Raw genomic sequence first — 14,444 nt, 5'->3', positions numbered from 1 at the left:
GAAAAAGTGATTTGTTCCTAGAGCTGGCTATTTCTTTTCTTTTGGGGAGGAAGAGGGAAGGGCAATTTGGCTTATTTATTTATTATTATTATTATATTTTAATGGAGGCATTGAGGATTGAACCCAGGACCTTGTGCATGCTGAGCACTCTCTACCACTGAGCTATACTCTCCCCTCTAGAGCTGGTTATTTCTAGATGGGAAATAATAAGGGACAAACTAATATGGAGACAGAAAGTTGTGCAAAGTTTATAGAAAGGGAGCCCTAAAAAGGAATTTTGTGCATGATTGGGCTGTGATTAAACTTAATTAGGTAAGTGGATTTTGTTACTAAAAGTAAGCGGATGCAGGGCTAGATCTGGTTCCTCTCTGTTAAGAAAACAAGTTTACATAGAATGCTTCTGCTAACAGATTGTGTGAAACTTTTGGTATTTTTTACGAACTTTTGCGTCAGAGGGCCCCTAAGTCATCTCAGAGAAAAATATTTAACTAGGATTGGGTGCTGTGTTAAATTACATGGGAAGCATTGTCAACTGAGTGATAAACCTCCTCAGATTATACGGTATGGATAAATGTTATTAACACAGCCATTCTAGAAACTAAAGTTTCTGAAATTTTGATATGTCCTGGTAAAATGGCTACCAGTCATAATTCTAGTTGTTGTCTTAATCTTGTATGTCACAGCATCTTAAGCTTCTTTGTCAAAAACATTGTAAATCCGCCTTTTTAAGTCTTTCTTCATTCATAGACAGTTAAGCTGATGCTTTGCAAAGCTGCTTCTTTGTCAACAAGACTTGTAAAGAGGACTTTTTGACAAGTACGTGTTTCTTTTAAATCATACTGCTAAGCTGGGTACAATGTCTTAATTAAAAAGTCTAATGAAAACTTTGATTTTATAAAATTGTTAGTAAAAAGGATGAATTACATAGGGTTGAGTAAACTGAATATGGCTGCAATTTTTTGGTTTTGTCTGAAATTGTCAGAGTGTAACTACTTGTGATGTATAACAGTGCTTTCTTTAAGTCTGTTGCTAAACACACATGTACGATGCTTGTGTGACAACTGGGTATAAGTGATCAAATGCATGGCCTATGAAGTTTACCCATTAACATACCTCTGAGCCTGTTCATGACATCTGATTAGTTTTTCCTGAATGTGGATAACTGGGCAAATGTAAAGGAGGCCTAGGACCAAGGGACATGATCTAAACCTGGGGCGGGAGCCACCACCCCAGCATCGAGGGACAGATATTTTGATCATCAGTGCTTTCTACTGATGTATTTAATCAAAAGGGAGAACGATGGGGAAATCTGTACATTTTGAGGTATTGGGGAGTCATTCTGGCTTATTCATGGTTCGACTTAAACTTTACTGACCAAACCAGTCTGTTTTATGGCCTTTTGGACGTGCATTGTACATCTTTGGCCTTGAGGAGTAGCTGTGTTTCATACATCTTTTCAAGGTAAAACCAGGTGGCCATTGTGGACATGATTTCAGGCACACTCCTATATTGTTGAGAACTCGAATTTTCTGAGCTGTGTCACCCTCGGGATGCCACCAGCCATTCTCAAAGCAGTGTCTGCTGGCAGATGGCAGCTGCAACCTTATGACCTCAAGGTCTCCTCTTGTAACTATTAAATTTTTAGACACTAAACTGCTTTAGATCAGATGTTAGCAGAAAAAAAGGAGACATGTATACTGGCCAATAGCCTTTGTTTTACACACATATATGTAAATACTACATCAAAAATTAAAACCTACTCAGATACAAGTAGACAACCGGCAACAAGTTTCCCCTAGAGTTCCAGGTCCAGACTGGTTTTCAGGCTTAATCTATAAAATTCCTCAGGGAATGAAATCTTAATTATACGAGACTCAGATCCAGGACTTGGAACTTGGGAATATTTCCAACTTGGTGTCGATTCCCCAAATCGAGGTGGGACTATACCCCATTGCAGCAGGAAGTAGCCAGAGAGGTCATCACCCCATTCCCTGAAAGATTGAAGAAGGATTAAACAGGACTGGAGAATGAAATCGAATTCCTCTGCCAAGTTGATGGATAACCTCTCTCTCCAAAATGTCATTTCCCTTCTTGTCCAACACATCTTCTCCTCAAGATTGAGGAGTATCAAAAAAAGGAGGGGGGAGAATTATAATTGAGGAGGACCCCATGGGGTCTTCCTGAGACAGAGCCCTCCCCCATGTCCTCTGCTGTAGCTCCTCTCTGAGGTACCCAGATAACAATAGTAGTTCATGCATGTTTGCTGAGTGTTTGAGATGCTAAAAATCACCACCAAAGGAAGAAATTAACTACTTGATGCTCATGAGCACGTAGCCCCCAGACCTTCTGGTGCCTAGAAATGATCACCATCAACCAATCAGAAAATTGTGCACAGCTGATCACATACCCTGGGCCGTCCCTCCCTCAACTGGCCTTTCAGAATGCTCAGCTGAAACCCTTAGGTTCTCGATTTTTGCGGGGACAGGAGTCTCTCATTCTCCTTGCTCAGCCCTGCAATAAACCTTCCTCTGCTCCAAACTCCAATGTTTCGGTATTGTTTGGCCTCACTGTGGGTCGGGCACATGACTTAGCGTTTGGAAACAAACGTAATACATGTGTTTTGAAGAGCATTCACAAAATACAGAAAAAGCATAAAAAAGAAAATTAAAATCACTCAACCTCACAATCCAGAAATAATAACTGTTAACATTTTAGTTTTATTCCTCTTTACCACTTTTTAAAAATAACAGGTACTTCAAAAAATATAAAATGGAGTGCATAGTTCAATAGGATTTCTTTCAAGTGTAAGGAGAAAATCAAGAAAAACAGGATTAAAACTTGGCAATGGAGTGAGAGTGGAGTTGGTAGGATGGTGGGGACCCAGTTTCTGTATTATTTGAACATTTTTATCATCATGTATTTAAGAATAATTTGTATTGAAGTGAAATTCACATAACAAAATTAATCATTTTATGGTTAAAGTGAACAAATCAGTGTCATTTAGTACATTCAGAATGTTGTGTAATGATTAAAATCTATCTAGTTCTGAAACATTTTTATTACCCCCAAAAGAAACCTAGTAACCATTAAGCAGTTGCTCCCGATTCCTCCCTCCCTCAGCCCCTGGCAACCACCAGTCTGCTTTACCTCTCTGTACATTTACTTATTCTGGATATTTCACATCAGTGGAATTATACCATTTGTGACCTTTTGTATCTGACTTCTTTCACTTAGTGTAATGTTTTCAGAGTTCACCTAATTTGTAGCATGTATCAGTTCTTTGCTCCTTTTTATGGCTGAATAGTATTCCATTTAATAACACTCCATAGGTACATACCGTAATTTGTTCATCCACTCATCTGTTGGTGGACATTTGTGTTGTTTCCACCTTTTGGCTATTGGTGAATAGTGCTGCTACAAACATTTATGTACACGTATTTAAGTCTCTACCCTCAGTTCTTTGGGACACATACCCAGGAGTGGAATTTCTAGGTCAAATGATAATTTTATTTTAACTCTTTGAGGAACTCCTAAAATACTTTCTACAGTGCTGAAGCCATTTTACATCTCCATCAGCAATGCACACAAGGGTTCTAACCTCTCTACATCCTCGCCAATGCTTGTCATTTCCATTTTTTAAGTTATAGCTATCCTCGTGAGTGTAAGAAAGTGTCTCATTATGGTTTTGATTTTCATTTCCTTAATGGCTAATGATGTTGAGCATTTTTTCATGTGCTTGCTGGCCATTCTGTATGTCTTCTTTGAAGAAATACACATTTTAGTCCTTTGCCCATTTTTTAATTGAGTTGTCTTTTTGTTAAGTTGTAAGAGTTCTTTATGTATTCTGGATACTAGGTAAGTGATTTGCAAATATTTTATCTCATAGGTTGTTTTTCACTTTCTTGACAATGAATGTTCTTTGCAGAAAAAAATTTTAATTTTGATGAAGTTCAATTTATCTGTTTTTTATTTTGTTGCTCATGATTTTGGTGTCATATCTAAGAGTTCATTGCCAAATCCAAGGTCATGGGAGTCCATACTGAGATTTTAGTTTGTACTCTGGCCATCCCCAGCATCACATGTATAAAACATCACAAGGGCTGGGTAGATAGCCATTGATGGCTAATAATTTGCATTTTATGGACACTCTTGTTAATCTCACTTCCATGCAATGGATTGTCTCATATTTTCTTCTGAATTCTAAGGATAATGCCTTACTTGGATCCTGAATCTGTCTATCATGTGGACCACTGACATGAAGAACTTCATGCTTGCATACACCAGGGATACTTCTCAGCTCATGTGGCTCCATCCAGAGCCCCATCCTTATCGTCTGTATCCTGAGCTTGGCAGGACACTGTGGGAGCCATGCAGCATACTTCTCAGACATTCCATTCTATGTGACCTTTGATTTGGCAAGATGTTCATGTCTTAACAGTTGGGGGACAGTGCATTAAAGGGGAGCACAGGTTTTGGGGTTAGAGAGATCCATACTTAGACCCCATATAGCTATGTGTCAGCTTATTGAGCTTCAGTTTCCTTATCTATAAACAATTACTATCTCAGTTTTACAGTGGGACCTGAGACAACATATGCAAAGCACCCAGCACTGTGCCTGGTAACTGATACGCGCTCAATCTCATCATCGCTGTCACTTTTACCTCCCTGTGAGAAAAATTGCACATGTACAGTGGCAGTTTCGGAACATTTTTTTCAGTACTGGAGATGCCTTCCATGCTATTCTCCAAAGGAGGTAAACCCTGACCTTTTAAACTAGGTGCCAGAGAGTTTCAGATCACTAGGCGAAATTCCCAAAGAACTAAAAAAAAAGAAGAAGAAGATAAAAAGATAGTATCGTGGATTTTATCAATAGTTTTAATCTTTCTAATACCTTTGCCCTATTTGCGGTTTACTTTAGACCCCTCAAACCAACAAGTGAAGCCAGCTGATTCAGCAACATACGGTTCCTTTTGAATCCCAGATCGTGTTTCGTCCACTTAAGTAAAACACGGTGCTTTGTTCTTCTCCAAGAATTAGCAGTGATCTCAGTCACTCTGTCAGGGCCCTTCCTCTCTCCGGGCTGTTTCTGAGCTCACTGGCCTCGGTACATCTGTTCAGTGTTTGAATCTCTCCTCTTTGACAGACCCTAGCTATCTCGACTCACACTCTCTCATTATTTCGTGTGAGTCTGTTGTGTCTCTCCAGCTCGGCTCCTTGCTTGAGCGAGGAACCTGGTCACGATGATTCCATTTCACACTAAGTACCTACCTAGTATGTTGCTGGTCTCATCCAAAGAATTCAGTGATTTCTTACCAGAGGTGTTTTAAGTTCAATGCATTGAGATATAAGCAATAATGTCTAGAGATGGGATGTCTCCCACTTGATAGCTGTTTAATAAACTATGAAATACTGTCTTGGAAAATGAAAACTTCATTTTTGATTTCCAGAAATATGAAATTTAGAACAAAAAGTCTTCTTTCTATATTAAGCCTTGCTATAGATTTCTAAACCAGTTAGATTGTTCAATAAAGTATCCTTTTGTTTTATTTAACTATTTATCAGTTCATGCTGGTTATTGTTGAGCCAGTTATTTCATTCATCTAGGGCTTAATTTCTTCATCAACCAAGTGACTTCTAAATTCCCTCTAACTTCTCGGGGTGTCTAATTCTATGATGCACATGTGAGCTATATTTCCCCCAGCTAAAGAGCGATGACATTGAGCAGTTTAATTATCTGTGACTATTCAATCATACTCCTATTAAATGTTATTTCATATCTTGTTTTGATCTTTCAGTCTTGGCTGAACCTTTGCCATTAACTCCTGAATCACTGAACGTTTCCATTGATTCTGCACATCAATATTTGAATTTACAATGGAGTGTCCACAGCCTTGCTTATTACCAGGAATTAAAAATGCTTTTTCAGATACAGATCAGCAGAATGAAAACATCCAATGTCATCTGGGTGGTAAGTATTTTTCTTTTGGCTTAGTATTTTAAAAATCCTTTTCTGACACTGTGATATACCTTTTATAACATCCCCCCAGTCCCAATATGCAAACATTTTAGCAACTCAGAACAGTTATAAATAATTGCATTTTTATGTTTTTAGTTATGAGGATCTGGGGCAAAGTAACATGACAGTTTTGGTTTGGTAGGTCGGCTAGGCCGTGCTAAGAAAATGGATCATTTTCTCAGTTCTGCTCTGTCCCCAGTGAAAGCTGCTGGGGCTGTCTTTGTGAGTACTGGATTCCAAAAATCTAGGAAGATCAACCATCTTATTTATCTCCTTTCTCTGGGGGAAAATCCTTTCCCCCAGAGATTTTCCTAAATCAGATGTAATAGTTGGGCAGCATTGTGGTGCAAGTGTCTTTGCTGATACTGTGCTGAAATGCAAGGGGGAAGAAGTTCTAGCATTTTCTGTTCTAGTCAGCAAAGAGGTTCTCCATGGACCATTTTGGAGAGTAACCTAGAGTGTCCTTTGTTGCCTCATCTGTGACTTTTTCCACAACAAATTAAGTTAAGAAAATCCTGAATTTCACAATCTTTCTGCCTTTGAGTTACATGGGATGATTTTTCACTTGTCTTGGCTTACATCGTTGTTGTGTCTGTTTTGCATGATGCTTCCTCATCTAGTGCATTGGGACACTTTCGTGGTTTTTTTTCCCAGTTACTATTTGTGGTCTGGGAAACCTTAATAATCTATGCACACATCATGTTGATTCATTTCCATGGGGTGTTGAAGGACAATGAAATGTTTTCTCATTGAAGGAGAACAGAGAATTTGTTTGTAGGAAAGGAAACGCAGGCATGTGTCATTCCTGGGGACCTCCATTTGCTAGTGGACGGCCACTCCTCTTTGGGCGGTAGAGGCACGGGTGCAGGGATCCAGATGGTTCGTTCCTCTGGCAAAGCACAAAGGCCACTAGTTCTGAAGCCTCTAGTTTCTTTTCTTATCCATCACTGCGTTCGCAATCTGAGTGAGTAACCTAAGTTAAAAATAACTCTGACTGTCAACTGTCTATGATCCCACCCATCATAGGGCAGTTTCCCAAGTGGGAGCTGTTGAGTATCCTGATTTTAAACAACAGCAGTGCTTATGGACAGCTGTTCACTCCACCATCTGCCCGTCTCTGCACTGTCCCACTCATACTAACCATGTGTATTTTCATATTTTTTGTATTGTTGATGGACACATGGGTTGTTGATTTGGACCCAGTAAATCATTGAGCAAAGGCCATGTTGAGGCCACGAATTATCTAAGGAGAAGAAATTTGAGAGAAGGGCTGGGGGGATTCACGGAAAACTCGCACTTAACACCATGAGTGAAAGGAACGCTAACCATAGACCAAGTGACTTCCATTCTTTATTTTTCTAAAAGACAGTTCTTTCTGTTATCACAGTAGAGAAAATAATGTTAGCAACATCTGAGCAGACAGCTGTTTATGCCTTTGATCCGGGTAGTGGTTCTCTTTTCAAGGTAGAGCTGCCGGTGGAACCTCCCCGCTGAGGCTGGAGATGTTTGAGAGCAGAGCTTTGCCTTGCCCATTGCGTTGTCCCCATGCAAGGGTCCCAGCCCGGCCTGATCCCAACAGGGGAAAACTGAGGCACAGAGAGGTTTATGGTACTGCTTCCCCCTCCTTTTTTTTTTCTGTTATTTATTCATTGGACAAGAGAGAATCACACCTGCTTATGCCAGATGCTAGGAACAGGGAAAGAAAAATCAGCTTTGACCTTGAATAGCTGACAGCACAGTTGAGAAGACAGTCCAGGACACACACAGCACACTCAGAGGGGAACCTAAGAAAAACCGAGATGGCCTCCCCGCAGCCATACACACACAGAGCCCTCCCCTCAGGCCTGAAGTCGAGGACAGACCCAGTTTTCTCTCCGGCTGAGGGGCAGCCAGCCAGCCGAGAGAGGCTGCTTCTGTCTAGACCGTAACCTCCCGTTCATAGGGCCGTTCCCTGTAACGCACCATCACTTGTGCCCAAGAACAAGCAGCTTTCTAGACTCACGCCTCAGATTGCTGTGTTCCCAAACAAGCCAAAGGAAAAGCAGGTGCCAGCAGCTGGACCAAGGACCCTGAGCTGCCTCCCGGATGGCACTCAGGATGCGGTACATGGTCTTACCCTGGACCGGGTTTTGCCCTTGGCCTCTCCAGCCACTCACTCATGGTTCCATCAATGGCAAGAGAAGGCAGTGGAGAGTTAACAGCTCAAGCTTGGAAGGAGGCCTGCAGCCTGAGTCAGAGAGGGATCAGCTCACACCTCAGGAACAAATCTGGGACTTCAGTTGGACTTCTGTGTAAATGCCAGTTATTCGTGACTTACTCATGTCTGCCAGGGCCAAATTAAACTTGCCACTTCAGTGAATGAAAGCAGCCCAAACACAACTCATCACATTTTTAAAGACTGCTGAATTGATGCATTCAAGGGAAGTTTTATCTCCTCCACTACTGGGCTGTAAAGACCACAAAGCACAAGTTGTGGTTACACAGAATCCACACAAACAGGGTCTGGGAGAAGTAGAGCTCACTGCATATCAATGAACAGCTGACATCATTTAGCACGGAGTTTTAGACTGTGGGCTTGGGCACAGGCATTGTTCGAGGCTGGGGCTGTCAGTGCTGAGTGTGAGCGAGGAGTCGGACACACGAGGGTGTCCTGGGCATGATGAGTGCCGGCAGCTCGCTGACAAGGTGCTGCAGGGTTGAGGGTAGGCAGTTTGAGATGAAATAGGAAAGAAGATGTGAAGCTAATTTAACCTGGAGGGTCGGGAGGAATGTTCCATAAAGATCCAGCTGGTGTGAGCAGAGGCGCCCAGCGAGAGGGGCTGGGAGCTTTCAGGCCTGAAAGCGTGGAGCAGGCGGGGCGGGCGGGGCATGGCCCGGACAGGGTGCTGGGGGGTCCCTCCCGATCCTGGAAGCAGTCAGAAGGGGAGTGACGAGGCGGGGCTGGGAGTTTGAAAGAAGCTCGCTTTGGCCACACAGTGGAGAGCAATCAGGAGAACTGGAGGAGGTGAAGTCTGACCAGTATGAAGCGGGCAGTGGGGTCAGTCTGGAGGAGGGGGCTGGGAGTGGGTGGTGACAGTGGGGACAAGAGATGTGGCTGAATTCCAGAGATGGAGCAAGTGCCATCCAGTCCATGCCTTGTTGACAGTAGAGCAAGGTCACTGCTATGGACATAGTTCCTTTTTTTTTTTTGTATTGGCTCTTAAATAATATTTAACAAAATATACCCAAGACTGTTCATTTTAAATAGTAAAAGTTACATGGCTCGGGGTTGCAAAACTTGTAGTTAAGTAGGTTTTGTAAACTAGGGATAAAGAAATACAATAAACTGAAACAACAAAAACATTTGACAAATTGGAGGTCTGTGCAGAGGGATAAAGATGCGCGTGAGTGGATGCCATTCAGGGACCAAGCTCTTCTCCCTCCGGGACTGTGTGTGCTTCTGCCAAGGGCCCTGTTTCAGCTTGGTGGCCTGGGAAGGGGAAGGGCATCCGTGGAGGGAAGTCCTCCGAGTTGGGCAGCTCCAGGGTGCGTGTGATGTGTGACGTGTGACGTGTGTGTTGCTCTGTCCTCTTCACTGTAGGCCTTGTCATTGGCCCTTAGAAACATGGGTGCAGACTCAGTTTTCCCCAGGAAGGACAAGGTGTTTGTTGTCCCCATTACCCAGGTGTGGGGGCAGAAAGCAGGTGCCCTGGAGGGGCCCCCCGAGCAGCACGGGTGCCTGGAGCTGTGGGCACATGAAGCAGAATGAAGCTCAGTCCCCGTTCTCCCGGCACCATGCTCAAGTCGGGGACAAAACCACGGATGCAAGGCCAGCAGCTACTCCCAGGATGCTGGGGGGCTTGGGGGAGGGGAGAGGAAGCCAGAGGAAGGAGCAGGAAAGGCCTGATGAAGAAGATGAGGCGTCACAGGGGCTTGAAGGTTGGGACACATTCCTAATCCAGAGGGAGAGTGGGGGATGTGAACCCAGGGGCACGGTGCAAGCAAACCCTGAGGTGTAAGAGCGTTAAGCTCTTCCAGAAGTGTGGGGAAGACCACTGTGTCCGGAGGGAAGTGTCCCGCTCGGGAGAGGCAGGTCGGAGTCAGATTGTAATTGGCCTTGGATGACAGGGTGCGGTATAAAAGGAGCCGTTGAAGTTTATTGAATTAAAGAATGAAAATACCAGAGTCTTAGAAAGCTTAAGACTACAATCTGTGCAGGCAAAAAAATTTTCAGTTCAGCTTGGACAAGCTTTCCGAGAGCACAGTGCAAGGCATTCCTACATGGTTGACATCTCTGGGGACTAACGATTCTGACAGAGGGAGCTCCAGGGAGGGGATGCAGTCCTCATGGCTACCGTATCTGAAAAGACAAGAGACAAAACAAAACCAAGGGAGTAGTGAGGAACAACTGGGAGACAACAGAACTTCAGGGTACCATGAAGGGCTCCCAGCTCTCCTGAGATTTGACCATCTTGATCTGATGAGTATTAAAAAATTCTCATTGATCTTGCTTATTTTTAGAAGAGTGACTCAATTAATTGCCTAGTTTATAAGAATTTTCTTAGCAAGATCTGTGTAACCAGCGCTGTGTGTACCTTCTGTCTCTGACCTTTTCCCCCAGGACTCAAGTAGCTTCTCTCACTTGCTCCACATGAGGCCCCTGGAGTTGGAGGGCCAGAGGGATTGGGAGCCAAGTTTTTGAAAGGCAGGAGGCTGTGGCTGGCTCCTTGCTGGGCTGTCAGAGCACAGAGCTGGCTGGGTAGGAAGGGACGGCACGTGCACATATCCCGAAGTGATGGTAGACTGTCCAGTGTGGCTTAAGGATGAGTCCAGTCAAGCCATTTTCCCGGACTGCATGGCTCTGTGTCCAAGTGTTTCTCTTTATTTCTAGGGGAACTACAGCACCGTTGTGAAGCGGGACCCAGTCCTGCATTGGAGCTGGAAATCCGAGCTCCCTTTGGAATGTGCGACCCACTTTGTAAGAATGAGGAGTAGGGTGGATGATGCCAAGATTCCAGAGCCGAGGTTCTGGAGCAACTGGAGTTCATGGAAGGAAGCAGATGGTAAGAAGTGAAGCGATAAAAGAGTAAAGGGGTTCACTGTCTACTATTTTTCGGGGATCAGGACAGGCAGTTCCTGGGGAGGCCTACTGTGGAGGAGTGGGTGGGGAGGAAGCAGGGGACAGGCAAGGGGAGGACAGTGAGTGCCCGGGGGAAGAGACTTGAGGGTCTTATTGCTGATGGACCATCCAGAAGGAGAGACGGGAGCAAAGGGAGACATTTAGGTGACCGGCATCTTAGGAGTGATCTACAGGACAATGTAGAGATTATGAGGAACACGTGGCTTTGGAGCTGGGCGGACCTGGTGGGTGTGAACGTGGATTTACCACTTGCTGGGTTGAGGGAACTTGAGCTCAGTCCCGCCTGTCCCGTTGCGTAAGGTTGGCAAGGTAAGGATGACAGGAGAGACTACACATAGCACAGGGCCGCCCACACGGCTAGGGTCAGGAGAGAGCAGCTGCCGCCGGCGTAACTGATCCCTGGCAATAATACGCTCACCCACAGGGTGGCAGTGTTGCTGCCATCTCAGTAGTAAGAATGAGACTCGCCGTATTACTGTGACAACAGGACTGATGGTACAAAGCATCGCTTTGTGTGAACCGAAGTTTACAGATTTACTGTAGAAATTTAGTTCCTATTTTTTCCAGGAGGTAGAAAGAGCCAAAGTTATCTTGAGAGTGAGACAGGAGGGGGCTGGTTTGAATTTTGAGGCCAATTCTGACCGAGCTGTCTGTTTTTTCCTTGCAGCACAAAAGTCACTTGGACGTGATCCATTGTTCCTTTTCCCTAAAGATAAGCTGGTGGAGGAAGGCTCCAATGTCACCATTTGTTACATTTCTAGGAACCAACAGGATAACATATCCTGTTATCTGGAAGGCCAGCAGATCCATGGAGAACAGCTTGATTCAAATGTGTCTGCATTCAAGTTGAATAAGGTTTCTTTCATTAGGAAAACAGGGACAAATATCTTTTGTAAGGTGGACCAAAAAGACGTTATAAAAGGAATCGTTCTCTTTGTCTCAAGTAAGTGTACACATTCTCTGTGCCCCCCCCTTCCCATTTCCTATGGAACAGATCAAATCTCCTTTTACCAGAAGACAAGTAAATATTTCTGCTTGTGGTCTCAGTTTTCTTTTGTTTCCCAAGTCTTCTAGGGAAGACTCTGGAAAAGAGATTCTGAAGCAATACTTGGAGGAAGGATTTCCTGTTGTTTTCTTGAGCTTAGCTGACAATTTCATTCCTAGAAACCAAGAGTATTAAAGGGGAGAAAGTTCAGGTCATGACCTGGACCACTGCGAAAATACCCTGCTTTGCATTAGTTGTGCTGGAATTGCCCCAGGATGGGGGTGAGGGGTTGGGGGGGAGTGCGGTGCTGCAGGTTGGACCCTGCCCCAGAGAGGCAGCCAAGGAGGTGGCCCGAAGACCTGGGTTCCAGTCTTCTTTCCACAGCTGGGCGTGCCGTCTTGGCCAAGTTTCCTAGCTTCTCCCAAGTCTCCTCCTCTGTGATCAGGCGCAGTAAGGTTGTTGTGAGAACTGATGAATGTGATGAGGCACCGGCAATGTGACTTTCTGGAGCAGCTGGTGTGTTGGCTTCCGCTGAAGTGAGCCTTTCGTTGGTCCGAAGACCTCTGTGGCCTCAGACCCCAAAGAGAGCTTTCCAGTTCACTTGTCTTTCAATAAAGGGTTTCAACTAGATCTTTCATCTGTTTTTATTCTGTACGCACAGAAGTACTTGAGGAGCCCAAGGACTTTTCTTGTGAAACTCAAGACTTCAAGACTTTGATGTGTACTTGGGATCCTGGGACTGACACCAGCTTGCCTAAACGGTCTTCCCAAAGCTACACTTTATTTGAATCGTAAGTGAGCTCTGATTCCATGAGTGACAGATTCTTCCTTGTTTAAGGTGCCTTTGACAATATAACAAACGCCACATTTAGATGTTGCCAAAAGTTTGAACAAATATTTTCAAACCACCCTGCCACGGTCAGGAAGAAACCTTTAAGTGGTCACAAGTGTGTATAATACTTTCTACCTGAGTTTTGTTAAAAGAAAATGTAGTGTAAAAATGATAAGAAAGACAGTTAATGGTGAATCTTGATGTGGAAATAGTTGTCTATCCTGATGTAGACCAACCTAATTCCTAACTTTCTAAGAATATCCAAAGTAAATTAAGGAGAGTTCTCACCACCCGAGATGGGAAGTCAGCAATTCATGCACATAAACTCAAACTTCCTGAAACAATATTTCCCTCCGTGGTATTTGTTGGTCATAGTTTGATGCTGTAGTGTGGAACACAGTTTGAAAGCCAGTGAGTGTGTCCCCTGAGGAATTCAGGGGAACACATCTGCACTGACAAAACTGGAAATCCTGAAATTGTTGTGTTGTTTTGTTTTTAAAGATTTTCCGGGAAAAAGATACTCTGTGAACACAAAAACTCGTGTAATTGGCAAGTAGATTCAGACTCGCAAGAAATGTATAACTTCACACTCATGGCTGAGAACGCCTTAGGAAACAGAAGTGTCAGTGTTCTTTTTAGCCTGACCCATCGAGGTGAGACTCGCGTGTCCTAGCCCACTGTAGTCACTAGCACACCTTTGTTTGACACACCATGTGATCAAGTAAATCCACTGTAGCTTTGTGCCTAATCCACATCCTGAGTGACAGTTTTAGCTTATAATTCTTGTTCATGCCACGCTTCTGTTCACGGATGCAAGCATGACCCCTGGCCCCCACCACTTGTTTGTTTAGATAATGTAATAATTGCCCGTGAGGTTACTACTTGGCTTCAAGCTGGAAATCTGACTATGACGCATTTCATCTCCCATCCCACAGCCCCCGCCCACTCCTTCCACTGCGATAATGGCAGATTTAAATCTGTGTACGTGTACGTGCAAATGTGTTCTCCTTTCTTGTGTCATCCCCCAAATACTGTTTTTGTTTTGTTTTAATGTATGCAAAGAATGTCAAGTTCTATGAAATAATCCAGTAATTGCTTTTTACATAATATTAAGTTGCTGATTTTTACTCATACTGCTGAGTGTGGCTGTAGTCCTTCCATTTTTCACTGCTGTAGAGTATTTCATTATGTAAATATACAGTATTTTATTCCTGCATCTCCTCTGATGGATTTTCAGATTGTATCAAGGATCATGTGCTTGGATACGGTGTTAATAAGAGTGTTTTTATAGATGTATTCAGTACACACCAAAATTGGTTTTCTTGTGTATACACCTTTATACCTGAGTGGAATTGGTGAGAACTCAGAAAATGTGAATGTTCAACTTAGAAGATAATGACAAATTAATTTCCAAAGTGGTTGTACCAGTACATTCCCTCAAGTTGATATTGTCACCCTTTTCGTTTTTGTCAGTTGAATGAGTGTAAAGTGG

General features: G+C 43.6%; 1 protein-coding gene across 5 annotated transcripts in view; it reads left to right on the top strand.

The window, feature by feature from the left end:
* OSMR (oncostatin M receptor) overlaps positions 1-14,444 on the top strand; it is a 51,782-nt gene that overhangs the window by 20,611 nt on the left and 16,727 nt on the right. For all 5 annotated transcript variants that reach the window (XM_072958754.1, XM_072958755.1, XM_015242084.3 and 2 more), the window contains 5 exons: positions 5,796-5,968; positions 10,887-11,058; positions 11,803-12,078; positions 12,782-12,911; positions 13,454-13,605. In XM_072958754.1, coding sequence (XP_072814855.1) covers positions 5,796-5,968; positions 10,887-11,058; positions 11,803-12,078; positions 12,782-12,911; positions 13,454-13,605 — 903 coding nt within the window. The remainder of the gene's footprint in view (positions 1-5,795; positions 5,969-10,886; positions 11,059-11,802; positions 12,079-12,781; positions 12,912-13,453; positions 13,606-14,444) is intronic.

Source organism: Vicugna pacos, chromosome 3, assembly GCF_048564905.1.
Source record: "Vicugna pacos chromosome 3, VicPac4, whole genome shotgun sequence".
NCBI lineage: Eukaryota > Metazoa > Chordata > Mammalia > Artiodactyla > Camelidae > Vicugna > Vicugna pacos.
This window is presented reverse-complemented; position numbering and strand designations above follow the sequence as displayed.